General features: G+C 54.1%; 1 protein-coding gene across 5 annotated transcripts in view; it reads left to right on the top strand.

Moving 5' to 3' along the window:
* The window catches only part of KAZN (kazrin, periplakin interacting protein), a 230,544-nt gene extending 206,501 nt beyond the window's left edge, over positions 1-24,043 (top strand). For 3 of the 5 annotated variants that reach the window (XM_069782422.1, XM_069782418.1, XM_069782421.1), the window contains 7 exons: positions 10,972-11,163; positions 19,383-19,519; positions 19,942-20,112; positions 20,502-20,691; positions 20,884-21,014; positions 21,311-21,361; positions 21,956-24,043. In XM_069782422.1, coding sequence (XP_069638523.1) covers positions 11,028-11,163; positions 19,383-19,519; positions 19,942-20,112; positions 20,502-20,691; positions 20,884-21,014; positions 21,311-21,361; positions 21,956-22,123 — 984 coding nt within the window. In that variant the 5' untranslated portion in view covers positions 10,972-11,027 and the 3' untranslated portion in view covers positions 22,124-24,043. Of the gene's footprint in view, positions 1-3,875; positions 4,361-9,761; positions 9,954-10,971; positions 11,164-19,382; positions 19,520-19,941; positions 20,113-20,501; positions 20,692-20,883; positions 21,015-21,310; positions 21,362-21,955 lie in introns of those variants that run through there. The other 2 variants (XM_069782417.1, XM_069782420.1) reach the window with 2 other exon arrangements.
* Positions 24,044-26,770: the final 2,727 nt, after the last annotated feature.

Genomic DNA, 26,770 nt, shown 5'->3' with positions numbered 1-26,770 from the left:
TTTGGATTTTTCTTGCCGTCGAGGCTTGCTTTAATCGTGGCAAAAACTCTGGGTGATGCACGTGCAATTGTTGGGAGCTTAAAATACTCCAGCAGTGCTGGAGGAGGAGGAGGTGCCAAGCGGTGCCAAGTTTCTGAATGAAAATTACTCTTACCGCCTCTGTTTCTGGAGCCAGATCTATGTTAATTAATCCTTCGCCTCACACGTTACATTTTGCAACCTCGCCGCCTTCGATTTTTAACTCTGTAAAAGCAGACGGAGGCTTCCTGAAGTGCCTCTGAAATTCCCAGCCGAGCGCTCTCCTCGGTGACAACGCCAATTTGTCACGAGTGAAATGTTTGACAAAAATGTGTCATTTTAGAGAAAAGTTTTCCTTGAAAGAAAAACTGGGGGGAAAAGAAGAAATTGGCTCTGTTTCGAAACATCTCCTTGCTTCATTATCTTTTTTCTGCGAGAGATGGGGATGGGGAAGGGAGTTTCCATGGGTGCGGGGAAATGTTTTAGCAAATTTTCCTGGAAGTAGGTGGCGTTTTGGTGCAGAAGCCGTCGTACAAGGTCTCCTGATTTTTCTATTCCAGTCGATGGGTGTGTGGTTTTTATGGACAGCTCTGTTCTCTGGGTCAAATGTAGCTCTGCAAGGACCAGCTCCTGTCCAGAAGTGTATAAATGTGTCGCTGACCTTCTGCTGAGATACTTCTCACAGGGCTTAGGTTATTCAGCAATCACTGCAGGTGTCTGTGCCTTCAGCGCAATAACATACATCGACATCCATATGGTCAAACTGTATTTAATCAACCACCAACTGCCATGAAGTGTTTCGGTGAGAGCCGTATGTTTTTGAGTGGCGATGCTGAAGTCGAAGTGCTTCTTAAGCCCAACTTGACTCTCCACCGCAAGTCTCTGGTGGACCCTGCCCTTGTAGGCGATGGTTGGGATTTTCAGCCCGACCATGAAGGAGTTAGGAGGGTTTGGTGGTGACCACCCGTAGCTGGCTTGCTCCAGAGCTGTAACCCTGGTGGGACCTCCAAGCCCGGGAAGCTGGAGATGCAGGTTTGTCCTCCGGAGGAGGACTTGATGGACAAAAATACCTTCCCCCCACCCCGGGTCTCAGCTTCCTTCTGGCCGGCGTCCCCTCCCCACCCCACTCCCACCCTTACTCAGCCCCAAAAGGCAGCACCCCACACCCACGGACGGCGATAAATCTTTGCAGTAGCCGTTTATTTTTGTAGTTGCAGGATGGCAATATTTTGGGTTTGGGTTTTTATTTTATTTATTTCCTCCTTGCGCTTCCAGCTGCAGGGCTCACAGAGGTGTAAGAGGCCTCGCCAAAGGACGTTTTGGGGGGATGCCGTCCCTTCGGGTGCACCGCAGCCTCCGCCATGTCGTCCTCCTGAATCAAGCATTGAGCTTAAACTTTAAGCAACTCATCCCCAAGAAGAACTGAGCTCAAACAGCTAGATTTTGCTGGGTTTTGTGACGACGACTTTTCCCTAGAGGTTACAAATCAGCTTGGGGTTGTACAGAAATCCAAATTTCAGGCGCTGGCTCCAATACTGACCTCTTCCCTGCGCAGCCTCCCAATCAGGTGCACTGTGACCCTGGGAAAAGCCAGCTCTCCTTAGGGCCGATGCCGTCTCCGGAGGGGACGCTGCACGAGCAAAGGTCCCTGTCGTGTCACCTCCCTCCTGGCAGCAGCCACCACCGGCACGCAGTAGCGGGGTGCTCTAAAGCAGGGAAAGCAAACCCAGACCACAACCCTAATTTAACCGCAGCCGAAAGCGCCCGGCTGCATGGCGCAAACCCAGCCGAGACACGCGCCGCCTTTTAATTAACCAGCACCCGTTTTTCCGTGCACCTTCCGAAGGGGTTTTTCATTCAAGTAGGAAGGGGCAGGGAAATTCCCTGCGGGCGGCATCGCTGGGTTAAAAGCAGTGGTGCTGCGCTGTTGCCGCAACTCCCGCCGCATGCGTGCCATGGGGATGAGGACGGGTGCTGCGGGTGTGAGTAACGCTGCTTGGTCTACCATTAGTCAGCAGGAGCAAAGACACGAACCCAGCCTGGCCTTCCCGCTCCCTCGCCGGATTCCTCTGCCAGGGAGGAGCGCAGCGGGGTCGGACGAGGCTCCGAGGAGCTGCTCTTTGGGGAGCTTGGGGCTTGTGCAACGCCTGTGACGCAGAGAACCTCCTCCCTTTGCTTCGGGGACGTCGCTGCTCTGCACCTTCCCGTGCCGTGGCAGATCACGCCAAGAGGCGCACGGTTACTTCTGCGCCGTGCTCGTTCGTAAAGCAGAACTCGATGGGCAGGTGCTCCCAAACCCACCGGTGTTCTCCTTGCTTGCGTTGGGGTTGCTCCGGCCGCCGTGGCATCCCCGCCGCATCGGGAGCTGAGTCGGCACGGGCGGGCGCGCTCCGACTTGATCCCCAGGGAGGGGAGTTGTGCAAACGGGGAGCGATGGGAGGTGACGCGGCGGCCAAGAGTGGAGCTTTTGTGGGCTTCGAGGTGCCGAGGTTGGCGATGGCAGGAGTTGGGGCAACGGGGGCATCGCACACCCGGGCGGCGATGCTGCGGGCGGTGCCGCGGCGTGCACCGGGGCTGCCGGCGGCGCGAGCCACGTCAGTTCTGGCCCGTTGCGTGCACCGGAGTTTGTTGCAATGAGAACCAGGGCTTGTTGCAAAACAAAACCAACTCCCTCCCCCTTCCCAAGCCGCTGGCGAGGAAGCGGCAGGGGAGGGAGGGGAGCAATGCCCGGCAGCGGGGCCTGGGGCCGGGGAGGGTCACAAGGTGGGTAAGGACCTGGTTTATTGACCCAGGCTCCCTTGGTGTAAGAGATGGCCGTGGCTGTATCTCTTCCTAGCTAGGGACGGCTCGCTCCTCCCACGGTTACACTCTGTCACCCTCTTCCCAAAAAAGCCCATGCACGCAGGGTGTGCCTCAGTTTCCCCATGCCTAAGATGCTGCTGCTGTAGGGCGGGGGAGCTGGGTTGGCGGTGGCTGGCAGAGGCTTTGCATGCTGGGTGCTGGTGGAAAGCAGAATATGGTGATTTTCTGTGGTGGACTGTGTTTTCTGAAGTTTGTGCAAGTGTTGCCCTCCGGGGCAGAGCGAGAGGTGCGTGCGGGCAGCGTGCTGGGAGCTGCCTGCAAAGCATCCCCGGGGCCGGTGGCCACCCAGCCCTGAGCAACGCGTGGCCAGGCAGCGTTCGTCTAGTGAGGAGAGCAGCAAAGAGACAGGTGCAAATTTGTAAACCCAAAGTGCTTCTGCCCGGTTCTTCATCTCTTTGGTGGGGTGAAGAAATTTTAAAAGCGGGGCTGTTGGGGAGGGCTTGGAAACACGCAGCCCAGGCAGCTGGATGAAGGCAGGTAACGGTGCAGCGTGTGCCATAGGGAGCAAAAAAGCAACACGAGTCTGCTTGGGATTCAGAGAGTTTGGTTTTGCTGGTGTATGTTTGTGCGGCTTTTATTATAGAAAAGCAAGCAGCCCCTACTTTCTCGCTGGGTTTTGCCGTGTCCCTGCTCACCGCATCCCACCAGCTCCCCCTCTGTGCCCTTCCTCGCTGTGGGTCCAGCCCCGGTGGTTTGCAGGGCCGTTGCGGGGGGGGAGGTCTGCCACGGTGCTCCCGCAGCCGCGGCTGTCGTGCAGTTGCAACCCGCCTGGACAAAACAAATAACAACTGCATCGCAAGAAAAAATACCGCATCTATCCTCCTCGCAAGGAACAGCTAGCACGAGCTGCGTGCCGGAGCCGGGGCCGCTTCACGGCGCGCTACCTTCCTCCTGCCTCAGTTTCCCCACCGTGCTGCCGGCGACGGCTGAACGTTGCGACCAGAGCGGCGGCCGAGCCGGCGTCGCGGGCGTTCTCCGCTGCCGCCTGCTCGGTGGGTGGCGGCAGGAGCGATGGCCGGCGAGCCGGGAATCATTTCCGCCGCCGGCCGGGCTCCCGGTTCCTGCGCGGCCCTTTGCTCCCGGGGCGGCGAGGAGAACGCTCGCCCGTTCCAGGCCCCTGTCCCACGCACCTTGGCTCGGCGGCGGGCAAAGCCACTCCTCTGCCGGCGTCACATCGGGCCAGGGGAAACTCGGCGACCGGCGAGAGGTCAAATTCCCGGCGCAGGTAGCACCCGCCGTGCTTCCGTGCCGTGCCGGGGAGGAGCCTGCCCACCCGGGGACCCCCCGACCCCGGGGACCCCCCAACGCTGCCGTTCCCCCGCCATGAAGTCGGAGCAGGAGGAGAGCAAGCCGGGGACGTGCCGCTGCGAGCACGGCTTTCCTCCGCGCTCGGCCTATTGTTCGGGTCCTCGGGGACGGCGAGGGGCGACGGGGGACGAGGCTCGCGGCAGGGTGCTGTGCCCCTGCGTAGCCCACGCAGGTAAGGGGGTCCCGGGGGCTGGGGGGTTGTCCCGCCGCCTCGCAGGGCGGCACTTGGCGGGGAACGCAGCCCGGCGTTGCATTTCTTTCCCTCGCTCGCTTTGTGCTGTTGTAGCTCGCTTCCTCCTGGGAGAAACAAAACAACGCCGGGCAGCTGGCCGAGCGCGCCTCGAAGCTCGCCGGGGCCGCGCAGGAGGGTGGCTGCGGGTTGCCGCGCTGCGTGCCGTCGTCCCCGTGCCGAGGGCGAAGCTCAGGGCAGGGGCGAGGGGCTTCGGCTCCCCCGCGGCGGTGGGGAGGGCGGGCGGGCGGCTCCCCGCGCCCCGTAGTCCATTTTGTCTGGCGGAGAAGTTGGAGCGCGCCGGGAGCTCGCGGAGGGCTCGGCGGCCGGCTCTGGGGGCCGGCACGGAGGTCGCAGCCCACCGGCCGGCTGCTTTTAAACCCTGCGTGCTTTTGAAAGCCTTTGCAACCTCCAGTCTGTCTCCTTGAATCCCTCTGCCCCCCCCAACCAGGATGCACAGGAGGTTTATATCAGGTTTTATTTCTTTACACCCGTTGTGAGACACCCGCCGGCGTGTGACCGGGGCAGCCGAGCGAGCGGGCTTCGGCTTGCTGGGAACAGTCCTTTGGGGTTTTTTTGGGGTGTTGGGGGGTGCCAGGACACGGGGGGAACTTTGCAGGCAAGCGGTCTCTACCCGATGGCTGCAAGCGAGACGGGTGCGAGTGCGGGTCGATGGTGTGCGGTCGGGGCGTATGGCTGGGGGTCCTGTCCCGGGGCTGTGACCGTATGGAAGTGCCAAGGCTGAGCTGGGGTCTAACTCGGGAAATGCTCAAAAATGGTGTTTGTAAGGATTTACGCACATTGGGTGAAAGCTTTAACCCAAACTTGCTCAGGAGCGTCTGTACCTGTGTCCGGGCATGACAGCTCGCTCGCTCGCTCGCTCGCAGCATCACGGCGATAGCAAGGGATGAAATCTAAAGCTTCCTTCTTTAAAAGATGGATGTCTGGAGCCAAAATTGACTTTATTAGCCTAAGAGGCTCTGCAGCGCGTGGCTGAGCACCCCGGTGCCCAGCCAGGAGGGAGCGGTGGTGGCCGACATCTCCTCCGAGGTCACGGAGCGCTGCGACGCTGCGGGAGACGCTGTGCCCGGGGATGTAGCTGGGATGCGCAGCAGCGGGACTCGGCGAAGGGGTGCGATGGGCAAATTACGGGCCCTTGTGCTTCTCCCCTTGAGGAGATGATGGGGTTTGGTTTGGAGCAGCTGCGAGTCCATTGGGGTGTCCAGGTGGCAATGGAAGGGGTTGGATGTGTTGGCTTTGCACCAGCAGGTCCCAGGCAGTGGCGGTAACTGGGTCTTCTTGCAAATCCAAGTGTATTTTGAGCTAACCGAAATGCTTTCTTGAGCACGACCCGTGCTCCGCAGAGAAGCTGGCTGTTTGCACGCCGGGGTGTGGCAGCGGTTGGTGTCCCTGCTCTGCCCCAGGCTGTCACCCAGCCTTGTGCCCGGCGATTTGTGCTTTTCCTCCAAATTATTCCTTGCAAAGATGTGCTGAGAGGGGAAAACCGTACGTCGTGCGGGCTGGGGCGGGGGGGAGTGTTTGGTTGAACCTTGCTCCAAGAGGCTCAGGTCCCAAGCTGGGGAGCTACTTAACGATCAAAAGTGATGAGATGCTTTTTAAAATACTAGCTTGACTCATCCCTAGGGTTTGAATCATTATTTCCTTCTAATAATGGTCTTTATCTTCTGACCCTTCTGTTTCCCATCCCAGGACAGAAGTATATGTACATATGTGTATTTATATGTGCATGTGTCTATATCTTTTGGTCTATCTATCCTGGGCCAAAGCTCTGCAGGGGGGAGGAGGGATGAAGGGTCGCACCATGCTTTCAATGGTTGAGGATCTCTTAGGTGATGCCGTTAGCACAGAGATTTTGCATTTTCCCATTTTGCCTCTTTTTCCCCCCATTTGCGTCTCTGTGCAGGGCCTGTGACATCGCCCTTCGGGGTGATCCACTGCTGATTTTAAGCTCTTGGTCCACCAGCGAGGCTGTTCTCTCTGCACACTGTTGGCCACCGTTGCTGATACACCGCTGCTCCGACCCAGGGCACGCACGCTTGTGTCTTCTGGCCATTTTCCTGCTGATGTCCTGGATTAAAAAAAACCTTGCCTTGTGCCCAGCAAAGCAAAAACCATCTTGCCGGTAAACTTGCAAAAGCGGCACAAAATGCACCTTTCACCTAAGATACTAATTTCACCAACATAAAGCTTGTCGTTTATACTGCATTCATTTTTAATATGTACCCTCCGAAGACAGAAGCGCGTGTACAGCAATTGTGTCAGCTGAGTTACATGGGAAAAAAAGGGCTTTTAAATGGATGTTTTTAAATGGATGCCTGCTCCAAGACTAGAAAAGGCTTTGCTGCTGCATGGCTGGTGGATCTGCTGCTGAGAGGAGTCCAAGATGGGATTTGCAGGAGCGGGAGTGGAAACTTCAGCCCCAAATGCTGTCTGGAGGTGTTCACCGCAATTAAAAAAAAATAAAAAATCTTATTTACTTTGTCTGTTAACACTAACCAGTACTTAAAGCATAAAGGATGCAGAATCTGACAGTGCTATGGAAGTTTGATGCTATCAACTGAAATATAATTAAGAGCCAATTATTTTGGTGTTGAATGGTAGTTTTCGTCAATTAGTCTGGGAAGTGTTTAAATTGCATTAATTTCATCACTGCCCACTTGCGGCAGATTTGGAAGGGGCTGGAACGAGCCAGCGTGCGATGGGGCTCGTCCACGCGGGGCGATGCCTCCTTCCCCCGGGGGTTCAGGAGATACAGTGCACAGACAACACCCCCCCCCAAAAAAGGTTAAAAAGAGGAGGTAAAAAGGGGCAAAAATGCTGGGGAAAATGTGCTGGGGAAGCTTTTCGCATCAGGGCTATTGCATTTCAGAGGCAATTTCGAATAGCAAGTGTAACTTTGCGCCCCAATATAGCAATGCTTGCAAGGTTGAACTGCAAAAAAAAATTTTTAAAAATTATTCTGTTCGCTGGATCGTGTTTTGAATGCACGTGGACTCCCTTGTGCAGGGGCCTGAGCCCAGGTCCCCATTCTAGAGGGCTGATGCTCGCTTCAAGCCACATACAGCTCCTTCATGGCTTCAAATAGAGGCACAGACCCAGCCAGCTCGCAGGGAAGCGTATGGGAATCCCTGCCGAGCCATCTGTATGTGGAAGAAATAGAGGCTGAAATGAGGTGTCTGAATAATTGGCCCTGTTTTCTTGGTTATTGGAACTTTTCTGTAACAATTGTGAAGAGCTGCCTCTAAATCGCACTTTTTGGGTTGTTTATTTAGGTGCTTAAACTTGGCATAGCAGCAGGGATTTTTACCCCTCCCTGTTGTAAAATGACGTGAAAATTTCCCTTTCAAGCCCAGTCATTCTCTTAATGCAATTTATGCAGATAAAATGGGCTTTCTCCTTAGGACCTTCTTGAGCCAGAGATGCCGGTTAAGACGGGATGGAAACTCGGAGGAGAGTGATGGCGAGCAGATGCTGGGTGTTGGGGCTGGGGGAACCGCTTTTGGGTGGGGGGGATGATTGTGTTGGTGTGGTTTTGGTGGATGAGCGCTGGCAGGCTGGGGAAATATCAGAGCAGGGTGGAAATCCTCTATGCAAATGAGGGTAATTACAGGTGTAAGGCAGCATATGGGATCACTGCTTCGGTCCAGCGTCAGTCCTCCTGGCAGCAGGTACTATGACGAAGCTTGGTATAATGTCATATATAATTGCATTAAGTGGTTTCCAGAGAGAACTGAGGAGAGCAGGAGATGCTGTAGCCCCCATCGCTTTCCTGAAATGCCAGCTTCTTTCCCAGAAAACCCTTTAAAAACTTGCTGGGAAGAGTGCGGAGGGTTTGACTCGCCTTGAAGCCCATTCCTGGTTTCTACAGCGAAAGCATCGGCGGCAGCCCCAGGAGGGAGTCGGGAAGAGAGCAAGGACTACAACGCTTTGTGATGTGTTACGAGAGCTGACGGTGTGTCTTTCGCTGTTTGAGCCTAGCGAGAGGCGTAGGGTTGTTCCCCTCAAACCTTGGCTGCGTGGATTGTGCTTTGCAATTTTTTTATATATATATATATACACAAAAAATGGATTGTGCTTTGCAATACATATCTATTGCAAAAGAGATCTATATTGCAAAAATAAATACATACTGCAAAGCACAATCCGTTTTTTTTGTGTGTGTATATATATTAAATTATATATATATATATATGTGTGTGTATAAAAGCAAGTATCTTGAGTATCTGGCTGATCCCAAGTTCAATAATTCAGGTTTCTCCGTAGGCTTTGTCTTGCAGCCGAAGCTATGCGTCCAGCAGCCGGTGGTGTGGGGAGCGTGGTGCTGCACGCTCCTTTCCAGATTGCACCTATAGCTTCTTACAGGTCTTGAATTTTAATCTTTCAGTAGTTTCTGCCCGTATCGGGAGCCGAGTACTAAGTTGGGGATTAAATTGCCTTGCTGCATGCTTTGGAGGAGGAATGCTTTCGAGTTTTTTCGCCATTTTCTAACGGGGACCAGAGGGGCACAGCGCAGTTTTGGGGAAGCTGTGTTGTGCAGCTCTTTATAGAAAGGAGCTTTGTAAAAATCAGCTGCAAATCTGCTTTCGGGCCCTGCCAAAGGACTTCTCCGGGATTCTCTGCTGCAGTGATCCCCGCTGGGCTGCCCTTCCTTGGGCTTGTTTCCCCTCTCCCTTCCCCGGAGGGGTCCCCGCCAGGTGGGGATTTTTTGGGTTCCCACCGAAATGCTGCAATTTGCAGAAATCTGTCGGGATCGGTCGCCCTTGCACAGACTGCCCTGCCTCAATCCTCCTCCGCCAGTTAATCATTTGCCAGGGAATAGCCTGCTGTATCTCCCGGGTGAAGCAGTTTGTAATGAAAGGTGAAAGTGAATTATTGGTGGGGGAAAAAAAAAAAAAGTGAGCACTTAGTGGCAGCCGCTGGTGTTTTGGGGGGTTGCACGGGGCTTTCTGTGGCCGGGGAAGGTGCTGGGTGGGTTTTCCACAGTAAATGTTATACCGGGTATGAGTCCCTCGTGTTGTCCCCGCCTCAGGTTCCCAAAGGCTGGAGGGGAAACACTGCATTTCTGCAGTCCCTGGGGAAGATGACTTTGGCCTTGGCCGCCTCTCGGTTCCTGCTTTTCATATGGATTTCAGGAAAGCACTTTGGACTGCGCCGAAATCCCCAGCCCGGAGCTCGACTGTTCCTCGTTAGTGACTTTATTGCTAAATAATTTACAGAATGGGGCCTTGCCAGTTTTCATACGGGAAGCATTTCAAGTATGCAAACCAGATTTTATGCCTTCCTGGCGCAGCTGCTGGCCGGGCTGGGGGAGCCGCCTCTCCCCTCGCCCCTCGCCCCATCCTGCCGCCGGCGTCACCTCCTCGCTTCGCAAACGGTGGCGGAAAGGAAGCGGCCCGGCGCGTGTGCCGGGGGGACCTTAGCAAGAATAAGGGGAAAACCCACTATGTTTCCTGCTCAGCCGCTGTTCCCCAGGCTGTCTGGTACTCGGTGGCACTGGGGAAGGGATCCCACCACGGTAACTTGGAGAGGGGGCATTTATATTTTATTTCTGTTTTATTTTTCCGGTAACTGTAACGTGTGCTGAGGGATTTGTTGGTTTTGGTTTTTTTTTTCTCCCCGTGGCCAGGGGCATGGTGCAAACCTGGGAAATTAGTAAGCACCTTTGGATGAGTAATGGGTTTTCTCCCGCACGTTCTCAAAGGGGGTGGGAAGCCAAGTCAAACTGTTCACACGCTCGCGTGAGTCATTTTGGATCACGATGTCTGGCTCGTGTGCAGGGTTGCAGCGGCGCATGCACGGCCGAGAAGTGTTTTGCAAGAAGAGGATAGCGAGGGGAGATGAGGGCGATGGGTGCAATGTGGAAATGGCAGAAAAGCACTTTATTACACTAAGCAGTGGGCGCAGCCATAGGAAATGAGATTGCCGGCGCTTCCCCTGGTGCAGAGGGGACCGGGGCTGGGGTGATCCTGTGACCTAGCTGCTTTGAGGGGTGTAGCGGTCGCTGGGCGTAAATCTGAAAAATTCAAGATTCAGCTCTGCAGGTGAAAGCGTCATCTTCCCCTTTCCAGTCTCAGAGGGGTTTTGTTGAATTTTGTTGATTATGCCTGTATGAACGGCTGGAGGCAGAGCTGAGGCGTCTCATATGGGGCACGGTGGAGCTCGGCAGCCTCTGTTGGACACTGGCCATATGAGCACCCCGTCAGCGAGTGGTTTGGGTGGGGAGTGGTTCTTGGTTTATTATTATCATTATATATTATTACTTATTTTTAATTTCTTAATGCAAAAACCAGAAACTAACACCCAGTGGAGGGCCCTCCCCAGCACGTTCCTGCCTTCTCCTCCTTCTCCTCTTCCTCCTCCTCCATTCCCGGGGTGCTGCGAGCACCGCTGCGGGTTTTGGGCTGTGCAAAGCGGGTTTGCACGCAGGGTGGGGTGGGCACCCCAGCAGGATTTGCCCCGGGGTTTGAGTTTGCAGCGGGGCCGTGCCGGGAGCTGTCGGTCACTTCCTCGCATTGTGTCTCCTCTTCCTCCAGCGCTGCTGCGGGAGGAGGTGGCCCAGCTGCAGGAGGAGGTTCACCTGCTCCGGCAAATGAAGGAAATGCTGACAAAAGACTTGGAGGAGACGCACGGCAGCAAGTCGCCGGAGGTGCTCTCGGCCACCGAGCTGAAGGTGCAGCTGGCGCAGAAGGAGCAGGAGCTGGCGCGCGCCAAGGAGGCTCTGCAGGGTAAGGGCTGCGTGTCCCTCTTCTCGGGCATCTCTCCCCGGGACCCTAAAGTTGCAAGAAGTTCATTAACAAGGAAGGGAAAAGCCGTCCTTTCCATTTGGACTCTGAAGCGTGCGTTCACCGTGTGCACGGGCGGGGGGTTTGATCGCAGGGCAGTGCTCCCTGGGACCCACCGTCCTGCTGTCCTGCCTCGGCGAGGGGTGATGCGGAGCCGGGATGGACCAGGGTGCAGTGACGGGCTGGGAAATGGGATATGGGGGGGGGGGTGTTTGCAGCGTTGCAAAGTAATTCCCCCACAGCTAGCTGTAGAGTAGAGCCAAGAGAGCAGCTGAAATGCAGCTGGAGACGTTTGCGAGGTGGGGGTGGGTTGGATTTGAGCCCCTCGGACTTCTTTAGGAGGGAAGCAGCGAGTTTCCTGGTGAGTGCAATTTTCCTTATCCCGCATGGAGTTCTGAAGCGCTGTGGAAAGCAGAGGCTGGGTCTCCAGGTGACGTGCAGGGTCTCCTCCTTTCTTCATGCATTGATTTGGGTGTTTTCCCGCAGTGGTCGGGGCCGTGCTCTCCCTCCCTCGGAGAAGGAAAACGCAACATTGCAGCTTTTTCTCCCCAAAACCAAGCTGACAATAAGTCCGGGCGGGACGGTTTGTTAGCCGGAGTCGGGGGGGTGATCCTGAGCAGGGGAAAGCTCTCATGCGTCAAACCCTGGCAGCGCTGCGGCTCTAAATATCATCTCAAATCCCCAACATGCCGAGTATAACTTCCACTTGTCAGCTTGTGTTTGCGGATTATGAAGAGAGGCTGTCAAAAGTTTTCAAGCTCAGAGGTTGAGCGGCACGTGAGGAGCTGTGGGGCAGGAGAGCCCCAGCCTGCTGCATTTCCCCTGGTCTGGGATGCTGAGATGCAACGGGGCAGGCAGGGCATTGGGCTGTGTCTGGATTTGGCAGCGGGGAAGTTGGGAAAATTTTATTTTATTACTCTCTGATTTGCAAAAGCGTCCCTATAAATTAGTAACAGCCAAAATATCTTCAAAATCTTGCCCCCGCCCCCCGCTCCCCTGCCACTGGTGCAGCCTCCGGCAGCAGGAAATGCTCTGGGTTTATAAAACTGTAATTGGAGAAGAAAAACCTTAAGTAGAGAGAGAATATTTGCTCTGTGCGGACAGGGAGGAGGAAGTGCTGATAAATGCAAAATACAGAAAAGCAGAACTATTTTAAGACTATTTGCAAAAAAAAAGAAAAGCGTAAGTCATCTAAGAGGCTGCAGTGAGGTCATATGCACTTCTGTGGAGGATAGTACAGAGGAAAAGTGAGTTTGGCTTGAGAATCGTGAGTATTTAAGGAATATAATGTTGGGGTTTTACTGGGCTTTTATTGGCCGCCATATGAGCTGCTGGGATTGGTTTTCCAGGACTTCTCTGCAGGTGTGATGGCTAGGAAGAGGGAATCTCGGCTTGCACTTGGAAAGGCCCGTAACAAGAAGCCTTTTTAAATCAATGCTCCTTCTCTCCCTCTGCAATATTGGAAAGCTTTTGCGTAATTTGGAAAAGCTCGCCGTGCTGGATCCGGCCCCGTGAGCTGGGCTGGAGGTGCTGGGCAGCAGAGCAGGCTTAGCACGGTGGTGGGAACAGAGATGGGTAATGTGGAAACAGGATCAGCAGCTGGAGGGGGGGGAATCCTTTTTCTTTTCCGTGAAAAATTGTCCATAGAGAAACCGTAGCCAAAAGGGGAGGAAAAATGGCAGTAACTGTGCCTAGTGAATGGTTCTGCCAAGGAGAAATGTATCTGCCGATAGAGGTATTTGGGGAAGTAATGGCTCTAGCGTAAGGAGCTGCAGGATAAGGCAGTGCAAGGAGCGTAGGGAAACCTGGCTGTGCTGTCCCATAGCTCAGGGGTTTGTGTCGGTCGTGTCCTGCAGCCAAAGAGCATCTCCCAAGAGCACCTCCCTCCTTGCAGCATGCATCACCGCAAAACCCCGTGGTCTTTGCTGAAGGATGCCCCGTGCCCGGCAGCATCGGCTGCAGCATCCCTGTGCCTGCAGCGATGCGCGACCCACATTGGGTCGTGTGTAATGTCATTAGCAGATAAATTATATGGAAATCTGTCGTCGTTGTTGGCTCTGAGCCTGAAAGTACGACGCAGCTGGTTCAGATAGATGCTGGCTCGCCAGGACCTTAACGCAGAGGGAAGCGGAGAGGGTTTGCTGGCGGAGTTTGCTTTCGGGGGCTCCAGCAATTTTAAGAGCCTTCATTTTGCACGGCTGCGCAGGGTTTGGTTTGTGATGGTCTGGATGGAGGAGGGTGGGTTCATCGTTGCTCCTTGGCAATGCGTTTCCAGCCCTTTCCGACAGCATTTAGCACAGGGTAGCGCGGGCAATAAGCCTGTGCAGTGTCTTCCCTGTGCAGTGCTAACAAGCCCTTGCTGCGGAGGGAGGGAGCGGGGATCTGGAGCAGCACAGGATGCTCTGCGGGAGTAACCCGAGAGGTTTCTGTATCCCTGGCAGCATGTGCTTTATGCGTCTTTATTGCTCCTTTTTCTGGGCTAGTTCCATCTCTTGCACTTCTTTTTTTAATCAATTAACTTCCAAATAAAAATCCTGCAGCGCTACATCCTATCGTCCTCTCATCCTTTGCTGGGTCTGAGACTCGGTGCCGTGCTTACAGTTTTAACAGAGTTATTTTTTTTGCCCTGGCCCTGGCTGGGAAGGGATGGATGTGGTCTGGATTCCTGAAGTGGAAATCTCCGACGGGAAAAGTTGCAGACAGCTTTATTACTGCTGGGTCCTGCTGCGGGAAGGGACCGTGCCCGAGTGCCTGGAGGACTCGAGGAGCCTCTTGGCCGGGTGACATCTCTGAGCGTGTGGGCTAATGGCAGAAACCCCATTTCTGGGAAGGATTATCCAATATGCTGGAGCTCGCCTGCGGGATTATCACGCGGAGAGCAAACCTGGTTTCTGTTTCCTTTTCAAGTGCCAAGGTGGAGACCTCGGGCTCGCTTTCCCCGCTGCTTGGGAAGGCGTGAACTGACTTCACGTCTGCTCTGCAAATGGGTTGTAGCCCGGTCTCCTCCCTCCCAAACCCACGACTCGGAGCTGTGACCCCCTCCGGAGATGGCATTTGGGCTGGAACAAGCGTTCTGCAGAAACCCTCGGCACCTCCGGCTGGCTGCAGCAAGGGGGGGATAGCAAAGGAATGGGCGGATGGGCGTCCCAGCGGATGGGTGTCCCAGCCGTGGACCCAGCTGAGGAAGCCTCTCTCCGCCTAAAGGACATGGGGCTCTGTACAGAAAACATGTTCTTCTCCTTTTGAAGACCCACCTTAAGTTTGCAGCAGAAGTCATTGACCACCTTGTTGACCCTTGGGGGTTTGGTTTGAAAAGCACTTGGCCTCACAGCAGGGTGTTTCCAGGTAAATTCCCCCAAGGCAAATGTCTCACCTAATCTTTTCCTGAAATTTGATGTTGCACTTGAATTTCCTGCCTGTGCCGAACCTCTGCACACCCAGGAGCGAGCGCTGACTCTGCCCAACACGGCGTAACATTGACGTCTTCAACAGCAAGATATTCTCTGCAGACAGTGATGGCTGCGCCCGGGGAGTGCGCGCGCTGATTTAATTACAAAGCGAGGAGCGGCGCTGCAATTCCTGCGTGGGGCTGGCCGATTTTATGGGTTAGTCATGGTGACAATATTGAATTTCATAGTTGGGATGGAGAAACAGGAGAAATTAAGTAAATGTTAATGGGACAGGATGGATTTATGCGTTCCTCTTGCACAGGGCATCACCGAGGCTTGAGTGGTGGCCCCTGAGGATGCCGTTCCCAGTGTTAGAAAATAAGTGTATGATTCAGTAAGTGATAAGTCAGCTCCAGTTCCATTCCTGGTATGAAAATCCACATTGCACAGGGTGAGAGAAGTACTCTGAAGCCGATGGGAGTCACAGGGAGCTGCCCTTCAGGAGGGTCAGAGGCAGGCTACATGGGCTGCCAGTGCCCTGACTTGTGTTTGGGCTCTGCTGCTTCATCCCGGGAGTGGGAAGCCAGGCAGAGACGCTGTTCTTACAGTCCGAACTTAGTCGTTTTTCATCTAATACCACATTACCAAGGTAACTAATTACTGATCGTAAAAAGCAATAAACTAATTACGTCCTCTAAGCAAACCTGAGCTAGATGGTGTGACCACCACCCCGTCATTTTCCCTCAGTTTGCTATTATTAATTTTGAAGTGGGGGGGAATGGTGTTTATAGCAGCCCCCATCTTAGAGAGGGAGATGCCTGGTTTTAGCATGCAGTAGCTAATTCCGATGCAGAAGTTGTTAGGTGTTGAAGCTGGACAGGGGCCGTGGGGTGGTGGCACCTTTGGTGGTGGCATCACGGCAGCTATAGCCATGCTGCTGTCTGGGGCAAGGTTGGTGTATCGGAGCGATTAGATTTCGGCTTGTAGGTAAAGTTGGAAACAGAAGGCACTGGGGGGGTACGGGGGGGGTATTTTTAATTGTTTTGGCTGCGGGAGGACCCCAACACGGAGCAGGTCCCGTTACTGCTCTGCATCCATCATCCTCCCGAAGGAGCGATGCTCGGGGGACGGATCGTGTGGCAGGAGGCGGAAGCTCAGGTAACGGGAGCGCGGTTGACCTCGCGCAGGATTAATGGTGCGGGGGGAGATGCAGGGGGTGGCGGTGGCAAGAGCTGGGGGGGTTCACAGCACCATTCCCGACCCGTCTCTCCCATCGCTTGCTGCTGGGGCTGGTGCCAAGCTGCCGAGTCCGGGGCGGGGGGGGGCTGGCATGTCGCCCGCTCTACTTCTGCCATGTGCTTTGGGTGGGAGGGGGAAATAAATAATGCAAATAAGCTGCATGAGAGAAACACTTCCCGATCACGGGATGGGTTTAGGATTTCTTGCTTCTCTTGTTGTCTTGGGTTTATGAACAGGTCAGAGGTTTTGCCAGAGCCCGCCGTGCAGACGGGCTGTGGGAGAGTTTCTTTAGATATTCCTGGGGGGGTTGGGATACAGAAACGTGGCCCTGGGTCATCAGATTAAAGAAAAGCCATTTCACTTCCTTGGATGGCCCCGATGGCCAGTGAAAACCCGCTTTATTCCTCCTTGACTGCCCCTGCCATCATGCCGTGGATTGCAATGGCTCGTTTTCCCTGGCCAAGTAATTAGCAGGGCTTGTTTGCTAAGAACGTATTAAGCTGCTGCACCAAGCGGTGCTCAGTCCAGGAGCCGCTGGCAGCCCTAACTGCTCACTTCTGCCTAACTTTTTTATTTTTTCTCCTGCCTCTTTGAATTAATTTCCTATTAATTGGGTTTGGAGTGAAGTTCTCAAATGACTGATAAATCTTCTTTAAGCTTAGGAGCTAATCGGTTTTGGAGGAGGGAGAGCGGTGGTAATGGGGGGGGGGGGGGGGGGAATGCAGTAATTTTAGCAAATCTCTTGGATACGAACTGAAACAAATGGTAAATTGTCCTGTTGGGTTAATAGGAAAAAATGTGCTCTTGCAATACCCCGAGCCCATCACCATCTTGCGTTACTGGTTGGTGTGAATATTAGTAAATATTCAACCTTGGGAGATGGTACATACTCTTCTCCTGTACTTCTAAGCATTATTTTTTTTTCCCGGCAAGCAACAAAGTGTTTTCCATAAGTCTTGAAAGACCCTGAACGCTGCCACTAATTAAAGCAGGTCGTATGCTATAGGGGACCCAATATTTAATTACATTCTTTAGGAGTTTTTTGTTGCCTCTAGCATCAGAGAGTGCAAATGTGACTTAAACTTTTATAAGAGCCTCTTGGTATCCTCGAGGCAATTTAAAAAAATAAATATATATATATGTGTGTGTGTGTCGCAAAGTGTTCAAGGGCTTGAAAATAGAGGGGTTTTCAGCAGTGTGCTATCCTACAGGGATGGGGCTGAGACCGACCCTGCCCGGGAAGGGTTACGAGGAGCAGAAATTCCCCCTCTGGAGCCCAAAGCACTTAACGTGTCCTTGAGTTGCGGCCAGTGCGGTTGGTAACTCTGGGTACCTGCTTCTGTGGGGTCTGGATCTCACCCCAGTATGGCTCAGTCAACTTATCATTAATTTTTCTTTTCCAGCAAGTTTTTAGTTCATGTGAAATAACTGGGCAGGGGCAAGGATGTTGTTAAATATACACAGGCGGCAGGGAAGTGCTTTTTTTAAAACTTAGATGTGGTCTGGTTGTGATTATTTTTAGAGGGTTTCTGTAGTAATTTCCCAAGCTGGAAAAAAAGTAAGGAAAGTCCCAGTGTTGGAAGGGGCTGAGTTGTCCCAGCAGGAGTCATGGTCATTGAAGTGGGCAAGGAAGAATCCCAAGCGCTCCCTGTCATGGGACAGAGCGAATCGTTGCAGCATTTCTTAGCTGCTTTGTTGTTTTTCTGGGTTTTGATTTACCTCCAATGCTTAATAGCAGAGTAGTTGGTCCCAAACATCTCCCTCTTCTTCCACTATTTGGTCTGATTTCCCCCCCCACACACACACACCTTTTTCTCTGCTAACCTGCAAGCTCTCTCCCCTCTTTACTGGCTCTACACCAAGCACTTGTTTTATTATGCATCTTCCCAGCACACACTTAACGGTAATACCTGTACTCAGAAATAAGTTCTTACCTGAGTAAATCTCCACCTGGCAGTTGTAACGAGCTTGGATGGGATGCAGGAGGTAGTTGAAATGTGTTATATAGAGCTGGCTGAGCAGGGTGCTGCTGCTCTTATTTAGGGGCTATTGCAGTGCATTACAGGGGCGCGTTATATACGGTGCTGGGAGAGACCCCATTATTAGATTATTCTGCCTGATGTCTGCAGTGCCTATCTAATAACAGTGCTGTCCCTGCTTACATGCAGGTGGAAATGCTTTTATTATTTAAGAGAAAGCAGCTTGGGGGGGGGGGGGGAGCAAGGGTCCCCAGCTGTAGGAAGGTGGGAGCGGAGCTCCCCAGCATGAGCTTTCCTGTGCTGGGAGAAGGCAGAGACATGAAGCCAAGGGTACCAAAGGTGCTAATTGCACTATTATTTCCTTTTAAGAGTGCCACAGTAATGATTTTTTGGTATTCCTCAGTCCGGTCTTTATCCCACACGTGCCTCATCAGGAGGATCTCAGAGGCACGTCGTGGTGCAGTTTAAGCCCCCAAAAGAAGTGACAGGTTGGACGTGTGCGTGGAGATGGGTCCCACTCGTGATGGTGCTATCATCTTCTAGCGGCTTTTGTAATACAGACAGCTCTTGGTGGCTTTGGGGTTGTTTTTTCTGGTGGGTTTTTGGGAGTTTAGGATTTTTTTTTTTAATTTAGAGGGATGACTTGCAAGGCTCCTCTCCTTGCAACACAGTGAGTGCAGGGAGCGTTGGAGGGACAGAGGGTGTTTTGTACCATCCCACTCCCTTAAGAGCAGCACTTCTTCAGGGTGGAAAAGCATGCAAAGTCTTTCCTATAATGAGAAGCAATATTTGTATTCCGATTCCTAAACTGGGTATTATTTCGGTGGGTGGGGTGTATCTGGAGCAGGGAGCCACAGGGCGTTTCTGCAGCGCTGCCAAGGACCGGGTTCAAGGCTGAGCAAAGCACTTAATGTGCAGAAATTGCTCAAGTCCCTTGTCCTATATGGTATTTCTGTAATTCTCCCTGGTTTTACCACACTTCCACCAAAAGCTGTCCCTGTGTCGGTGGTCAGCGACCATCTCTCTCGCTGGCGTGTGGGTCTTGGTTTCATCTCGGGACTGACGAAATGCCCCCATCGCATCCCGTGGTGTCCCCGCTCCCCCAACCTCCCGCTCTGTCCCCTCGCAGCATCGTTGAGCTGGAAGGGGACATGCGGGGAGCCATGCCCTGGGCTCGTGGGAGCGCTGCAGGAATCCGCCTCGCTGCTAAAAATAAACTGGTTGTGGTTTATTTATCCTGGAAAGGGAGCAGCAGGTTTTCCTGTGCTGGGCCCTGAGGCTGCGGCAGCGGTTTTGCTCCCAAATCTCCTTTTCCAGGGGCCAAGCTGCCTCTTGGAGGGTGGGTGATGATTAGGAGCCACAGTGGCAATGTGATGGGCGTTTTGGGGGGCTGCTGGGCGCAAGCAGGGGGTGCAGCAATAGGGATGAATTAGGTGTCTGCTCCCAGCCCAGCCCTTGGGGTCATAATTTTGGTACTTTTTCCTTGAAAAATAAAAGAGATGGAGGCAAGGGGGCTGCCGTGCCCCCCACGCTCAAGCCGTTGTCTCTCCTGCAGCCATGAAAGCCGACCGCAAACGCTTGAAGGCAGAGAAGACGGACCTGGTGAGCCAGATGCAGCAGCTGTACGCCACACTGGAGAGCCGCGAGGAGCAGCTCCGCGACTTCATCAGGAACTACGAGCAGCACAGGAAAGTGAGTTGCGGGAGCCCAGCACCATGGTCTCGGGGCACGGGGGGGCTGGCGGCAGCATGACCGCAAAACCCGGTTTGCCATCGGGCAAAAACTCACCAAAGCTCCAGCCGGCCTTTTGCGAGCAGGCAGACTCGCAGCAGGCTAAGGATAAATAGAACCGGAGAAAATTGGGCCACCAAGCCAGACCTGGGAAATTCGATGTAATTTTTGCCAGGTGCACGGCAGGCATCCCTTTTCAGGGGACTGGCCACATCCCGCAGCTCCCTGCTCCTGCCATCCCTGCTGGCACAGGGCTCTTTTGCGGTACCTTTGGGTGTCACCAGTTGGGTGGCCCCGAGGGGGTTGTGGCAGAGGATGGGAGAGGGGTTTGTAGTAGCGCATGGGTTTCCCCTTCCTGATGGGCACCTCGCCTTCCCCGCCAGGAGAGCGAGGATGCAGTGAAAGCCCTGGCAAAAGAGAAGGACCTTCTGGAGCGGGAGAAGTGGGAGCTGCGGCGGCAAGCCAAGGAGGCGACGGACCACGCCAGCGCCCTCCGCTCCCAGCTCGACCTGAAAGACAACCGCATGAAGGAGCTGGAGGCTGAGCTGGCCATGGTGAGCTCGATAACGCAGTGGGCACGACTCGAGGGTCAGCCCTGCACCGCTGCTGCGGGCGCTTGGCTCAGCAGCTTGAGTGCTTGAAACACCCCAGTGAGTTTTGCTGAAGTGAAATATTTATCGCAATATTGCATTTAAGCGTTTGCCACCGTGGTGGCATGCGTGCGTTTGCTGCTGTTGGTGCGTTATTGCGCTGCTGGCAGAAAAAAAAAAAATCCATAGCTAGAAAGGAGCTGGATTATCCTTGGTGCAGGGAGCATTTACTTGCAAAGAGGAGGGTGGGTTTGCTGCAGTGTGTTGCTGCTGGTTCTGCTGCTCCGGGAGATGTTCATATGGTTCCCCCCACCACCAACAACCACCACCACCACCTCGGTGTCCTTCCCCAGGCCAAGCAGTCCCTCGCCACCCTGACCAAGGACGTCCCCAAGCGTCACTCCTTGGCTATGCCGGGCGAGACGGTGCTGAACGGCAACCAGGAGTGGGTGATGCAGGCTGACCTCCCGCTGACGGCCGCCATCCGGCAGAGCCAGCAGACCCTCTACCACTCGCACCCCCAGCACTCGGCGGACCGGCAAGGTGAGCCCCCCTGCGCGGGTCAGGGTGCGGGGCCAAACCTATTTTGGGGAGCTGCCTTATTCCCCGATAGAAGTGAAAAAACAGGCCAAACACCCCCAAAAGAGGTTTTTTGGAAGTATATCGGAGGCTTTGCCTGGGGTCAGATTTGCCAGCATGATGTTAACTCCCTGATTGCCCCCCCTTGCCTTCCAGCGGTCAGAGTGAGTCCCTGTCATTCCCGGCAGCCATCCATCATCTCCGACGCTTCCGCGGCCGAGGGCGACCGGTCGTCCACGCCGAGCGACATCAACTCGCCCCGGCATCGAACGCACTCGCTCTGCAACGTAAGGCACTACGTGATGTGGGGGTGCTACATGGGGGCTTGCTTCCCTGCTGCGTGGGTCTTGCTGGGGAGACGGGCTCTGGGGATGCTGCGGGTCCTCTGCTTCCCAAAATGCTGTTGGTTTTGGGGTGGGGTACGGGTCGGAGGTTTGCTGACCCTAGAGAGTTGCTTTCCTGGGGGTTTATCCCAGCCCCACAGCAATTTGGCTGCCGGAACAAGCTGGTTTTTGTTGTGGGGGTGGGAGGTCCCTGGCTGTGTTGGGGTTGATTCAATGGGATCTGTCTCCTTCTGCCACAGGGGGACAGTCCTGGACCGGTACAGAAGAACTTGCACAACCCAATTGTACAGGTAGGGCACAAAGCCCTCTTTAAATCCTGCTCATGAGACCCAGTCCCGTGCTAGCCAGTACTCGGGGTGGGGGGGCTCAGAGGCACCTATTTGGGTTTTTAAGAAACAGAACAGAAGTTGTCCTGAACTGTAAGTCTGGCATGTGTCAGATTTCTGTGATTTGCCCCAAAATCCAGGTACTGCCATAGGCCGTTGCTGTGCTCAGGGCCCGTCACAATCTCGATTTCTGTAAGGCACAGCCTACATCAGGTTATTCTTCTGTATTTGACCCTGAAACATTGGGGTATTTTTGCAAGCCATGGACAGACCCTTGCCTCTGACCATAGGTTCCTGGAGCTGAACTCCTGAACCAGTTGAATTAAGAAGCCAAGATCGCAGAAATGTGGGGAGGGGGCCCAATTTCACTGCCAATTCCACCACACATATTTCAGGAATTTTTTTTTTTTTTTTTTTTTTTTTTGGTCCAGGACCTTAACACTGCTTTTGACCTGGACCCTGTGGTCTGTCATCCCTGATGCAAGGCATTTGGGGGGGGGGGGGTGCAAATTAAACGCTCGGTGGCCAAACCCGTGTCCTCTCTCCCCACCCCTGCAGTCTCTAGAGGACCTGGAAGACCAAAAACGGAAAAAGAAGAAAGAGAAGATGGGCTTTGGCTCCATCTCCAGGGTGTTCGCCCGGGGGAAGCAGCGCAAGTCCCTCGACCCTGGCCTCTTCGACGGTACGGCCCCTGACTACTACATCGAGGAGGATGCGGACTGGTGACCCCCCCGCGCCGGGTGAGCACCGGGAACCTCTCCCCGGCCTCGCCGTCGCCGATGTACATACCCCCAGCCCAACCCCGCCTGTGGACGTGTTACCTGTTGTCTTGGGAGCGATGCAGCTGTGTCGTAACTTCAGTTTTTTCCCTTTTTTTGTGTTAGTTTGGGGTTTTTTTCCATACCGGTGACTCCTTTGTTGTCTCTTCAGTTTGTCCGTTTGGGTTGGGTTTTTTTGTTGGTTGGGTGGGTTTTTTTGGTTGTTTTTTCCTTCTTCTTTTGACGAAACTTGAAACTTGAAGGACTGCTGTGTCTCTGTAAATACCAGAAATATTGTGCACTTTGTGCTTGTGACGTCTCTTGTCCGAAACCCGCTGTTTTCTGGAGCCCAGCCCGCGGGATGTCCTCGCTCGGGGACGAAGGACCTGCCCAGCTGAGGGACCTTAGAGAGAAAACACACACACACAGAGGAAAAAAAAAAAAAAAAATCTCATTTGCTGTGACGTCTTCCTGGCCGAACCCCGCGGAGGCGACACGGGCTGGTTGTAACGCCTGCCAGTCTGGAAATAAGTGTTTTAACGTTCCTTTTTAGTTGTTTTAATTTATTTGCACAAACCCAGAGGAGCTATTCTAACTAAATTATTGCAGAAGTTTGGGGATTTTTATATTTTTCCACGTCGGTTGGGATGGGGTGGGGAGGAAGAAGGGTGTGTTTGTACTGTACTGTCCTGGGAAGCTGCTGCCGGTGGCGGGGGGGCCGGAGCTGTGGACCCCCACCCTGGGCTCCCTCGGCCCCACGGCTGCAGATGCCCCAGGAGCACTTAACGCCTTGGAAAACGCAAACCTAAAAATACATGCCGGGAAATCGGATGGGGCGGAGTGGCGGGGGGGAAGCTGGTGGGAGCTTCGCCCGCCGTTTTTCCCTACATTTGGGGGGCTCGCCCTTTGCTTCGAGTAAAGTTTGGGGAGATCCGGCATGAGCTGGGAGGAGGGGAAAGGCGATATCCCGAGATATCCCCGTATCCCGAGACGTCGCCCGGCCGGGGCTGGCCACCCCGCTCCCATTCGGGGTGTTGTCGCTGTCGGGGGCCGGGGAAATCGGTACGAGTCCCCACTGGGGGAGGTTTTTCCGGCGCCGGGGTGATTTTTAAGTGCAGGTGCAGCTTGTGCTTCCAAATCCCCTGGAAATGCCCCAAAACCACCCCCCTGGCGCGGCAACCGCTCCCCTTCTCCACTAACACGCACCGCGCTCTGCTTATGCCAAGATAAGTACCTTATGCTTTAATGCTTACGATATAATTTTAAGCTCTTAAAAAAAATGTATTAAGATTTATTTAATGATGCTATCATAGTGTATTATTTTTCTTAATTCCGATACGCACGCCCTGATTGAAAAAGGGGTATTTTGTCTTAAATCACCGAACTAAACCGCCGATGCCCTCGCGCTGTGTAATTCCTGCTAATGGGATGATGCGGAGAAGCCATGGGGGGGGCGAGCAGAGGGTCTGGCCCCCCCAGGCTCTGCCGAGGGGAGGGCCTGGGGTGGCAGGGCAGGGTTTGCCCCGTGGCATCTTTCTCTGCAGAGAAGCATTTTTATATGTTTTGTTGGTTTGGGGGGGTGGGGTGGGGTTGGTTTTTTTTGTCCTCCTTGCATTTTTATAATTTAAACTATAAACCACCGGAACAGATGAGCAATCTCCTTGTTATCGAGTAGTTTCCTTTGCATTTCAGCTTTTTTGTAAATTAGGAAATAATTCTAAAAATTACTAAGAGGATGATTTATTTAAAAGAGAACTTCGATAAATAGCATATGAATTATGGGTAACATTAGATTTAACTTTTCCCCATGTGAGTGGGGGAGAATCCTTGAAGGCATGGATGCAAATATAAAATTATAAAAGATCTAAATAAAGCTTATTTTAAAGTACGGATGAACTCCACGTCATTTAATTGCTTGTCAGATGGAGATCCTGGGCTGGCGCCGGAGGCAGCATGCGGGGCATCTCCGTCGTGGCACCGGGCCCAAGCCACGAGGGTGTTGGGCAGGGTGGATGTACCCCTGCCCTGGCTGCCGTGTGAATTGGGGGGTCCCTGGGGTGATGGGGGATGCAGGTGGGATGCAGGAGGCGGCTGCATCTCTGGACCAGCTCTTTCCCAGGACCGGCTGCCGGCCGAGCGCTTGCACCTGGATGCGGCGATGCTGGCGAGAGGCTGGGGCTGTCAGTGCATCTGTATAAAACGGGGATTTAAGGTTTTAAGGTAAGTAAAGATTTGGGAATGTGGTGGAACAGCCAGGAGATGTCCCCATCGGATACGGAAGGTGTAATGCTGAGGGCCAGGAAAAGCAGGTGGGACAGAGAAATGAGGTTTTGTGCTCGTAACGCTCGTTAGTGGATAAATTATTGCTACTAATTTACGCATGGATAAATTATTAATTTGCAGATGGCGTTGGTCACTTTGTGGGGTCGTGCCAGCGCTTCCAGCGGGGCCCGTCAGTGTTTTGGGGTTGATGGCTGTGTTTGCAGGCTGGAGTGAAGCGGAGGACGGCCGTGTCGGAGGCGAGGGCTGCGGGTGCAGCGGAGCTGGGTGGCTGGTGCTGCGGTTGATGGTGGTGGTGTGCCCGGGGAGGCCGTACGGGGGGTCAGGGTGTCCTGCGGGGAAGGTGTCCCCCGGACCCACGCTCCACAGTCGGAGCCGCTCAAGGTACTCTAGCTACAATTGAGCGGGGCAGGGGGGAAGACCATTTTGGATAAGACCTGCAATGATTTGGTGTTTTTTAAAACTAATGAGGGTATAGATGAAGAGATGTACCTTTTTTTTTTTTTTTTTTTTTTTTTTTTTTTTTTTAACAGAAGCATCCTTCTGGGTTTGAGAGCAGCTGCAGAGCAGGTAAGAGCCACCACAGTCTGAAATGGGGAGAATGAGAAAAAAAAAAAAAAGGAAAAAAATAACCAGAAGTCAGCTGGCTATCCAGCTCTGTCACCTGAAGCTGTAATACGGTATTAATGGGAATTAAACATTGCATTAAAGTGTGACTGTTGAGAGCGGCAGAGGTGAGCCGGGCGCAGACTGTGGCAGGGTTTGCCGCACTTGGAGCGGTTCCCTGCAAATATTTGGTTTTGTCCTTCGCTTGCAGTGTGCAAGGGACGGGGCGCGGGTGCTCGCCCACCCCACCCATCGTTTTAAAAGCTCCGGGTGCCCGTCGGCAGCTGGGAACGTGGCAGAGCTGTGGGTGCAACACAGGTCCCGGTGTTGTTTCTGCTGTTGTCCGGTTGTAGCAGACGCCTGTCCCTGCGCCGTGGGGACCGTGCCGGGTGTCCTGGGCCATCGCCTGGCCCTGGAGAGGGGGAAAATGGGTCTCATTGTCTGCGCCAGAGCCGGTTGTGGCCGAGGCGAGCAGAGGGAGCTTGTTCCCTGCAATCCGTGGGTGATGTCCTGAGCCGAGGGATGTCTCCTTGGTGGCTTCATCCCCCCCCTCAACCTGCATTTCTTTGACCGTGGAGGGCAGGCACGCCAGGGCTGCAGCAGCCTGTCCCTGCTGCATGGCTGCTGCATGGCTGCTGCATCCCCCTTGCACATCGGCTTCGTCCCTGCTGCGGCACGCTGCAATGCTGCCATCGTGTGAGCGGTCCCCGAGCCGCATCCATCCAGGCCTCCGTCCGGGAGCGCTGCAGCCGCCACGGGGAACGCAGGGGACGCAGCAGCAGCCTCCTCGGTGACCCTCGTGCCCGCCGTGAATCCCCGCGCCCACGTCCCGTCCCTGCTGCCGCGTGGCCCGAGGTTTGCGCGGCCAGTTGACTTCTGATGCCCAAAGTCAACGAACCACCCCCCTGCAGCACTCCTGGCTGAAAACAAGACTCATATGTGCCTCAGAGACGCAGAAAGCAGCCCAACAAATGCAACGCGAGGTAGTTTTTTAGGCCCATGGCGTGTTTTATTTTGGGTCCGACTCGCGGCGTCGGTGCACTTTGCACCGACGTTGTTGTGCAGATGGGAGTCGCAAGCGCGTTTCTGCGGCGAGGACTTTAGACCGAGAAAGGAAAATATCGCATCTCCGTGGCGGGGCACGAGGTGTTGTGCCGGGACGGCCGGGGTACCCTGCAGAGGCGGGGGGGCACGCAGGGACTGCTGCACGCCTTCACCGGCACGTAAGCAAACGGTGCTCGTCCCGGCTTTGGTTTTGGGTGACGTTACAACCAAAGCCGTGTTTCCCCATCGCGCTGCAGCCGTGCACCAATAACCTATAGATGGGGAGTGGGTCTCAGAGGTTGTAGAGGGAAGCAGGGCTGAGTCCTGGGGAGGTTTCTGGCTCCGGCGCCGACTCACCCCATCGCTTTAGGCACGCGATCTCACCTCCCTGGACTGTATTTTTTGCGTTAAAGAGCTAAACCTGTATACACTAAATAGCCGAATAAATCATCGGGATGGGTGGTGGGTTTTGAGACATGGTAGGTCACAGACTGTGGGTGATGGGGGCCATGAATGGTGGCATCTCCCCCAGTGCTGGTGTCAAGGGCTGCCATGGAGGCTGCTGGTTTATTGCTTGGGATCGCTGAAAATTTGGAAACATCCCTGTCGTTTATACACCCATTTTCAGCGTTTCCCTTGAATGTGTCTCACTTTTGCTGCTTTGTGTGTACGAAGCCAATGTTGG

Source organism: Haliaeetus albicilla, chromosome 4 (genome assembly GCF_947461875.1).
Source record: "Haliaeetus albicilla chromosome 4, bHalAlb1.1, whole genome shotgun sequence".
Taxonomy (NCBI): domain Eukaryota; kingdom Metazoa; phylum Chordata; class Aves; order Accipitriformes; family Accipitridae; genus Haliaeetus; species Haliaeetus albicilla.
This window is presented reverse-complemented; position numbering and strand designations above follow the sequence as displayed.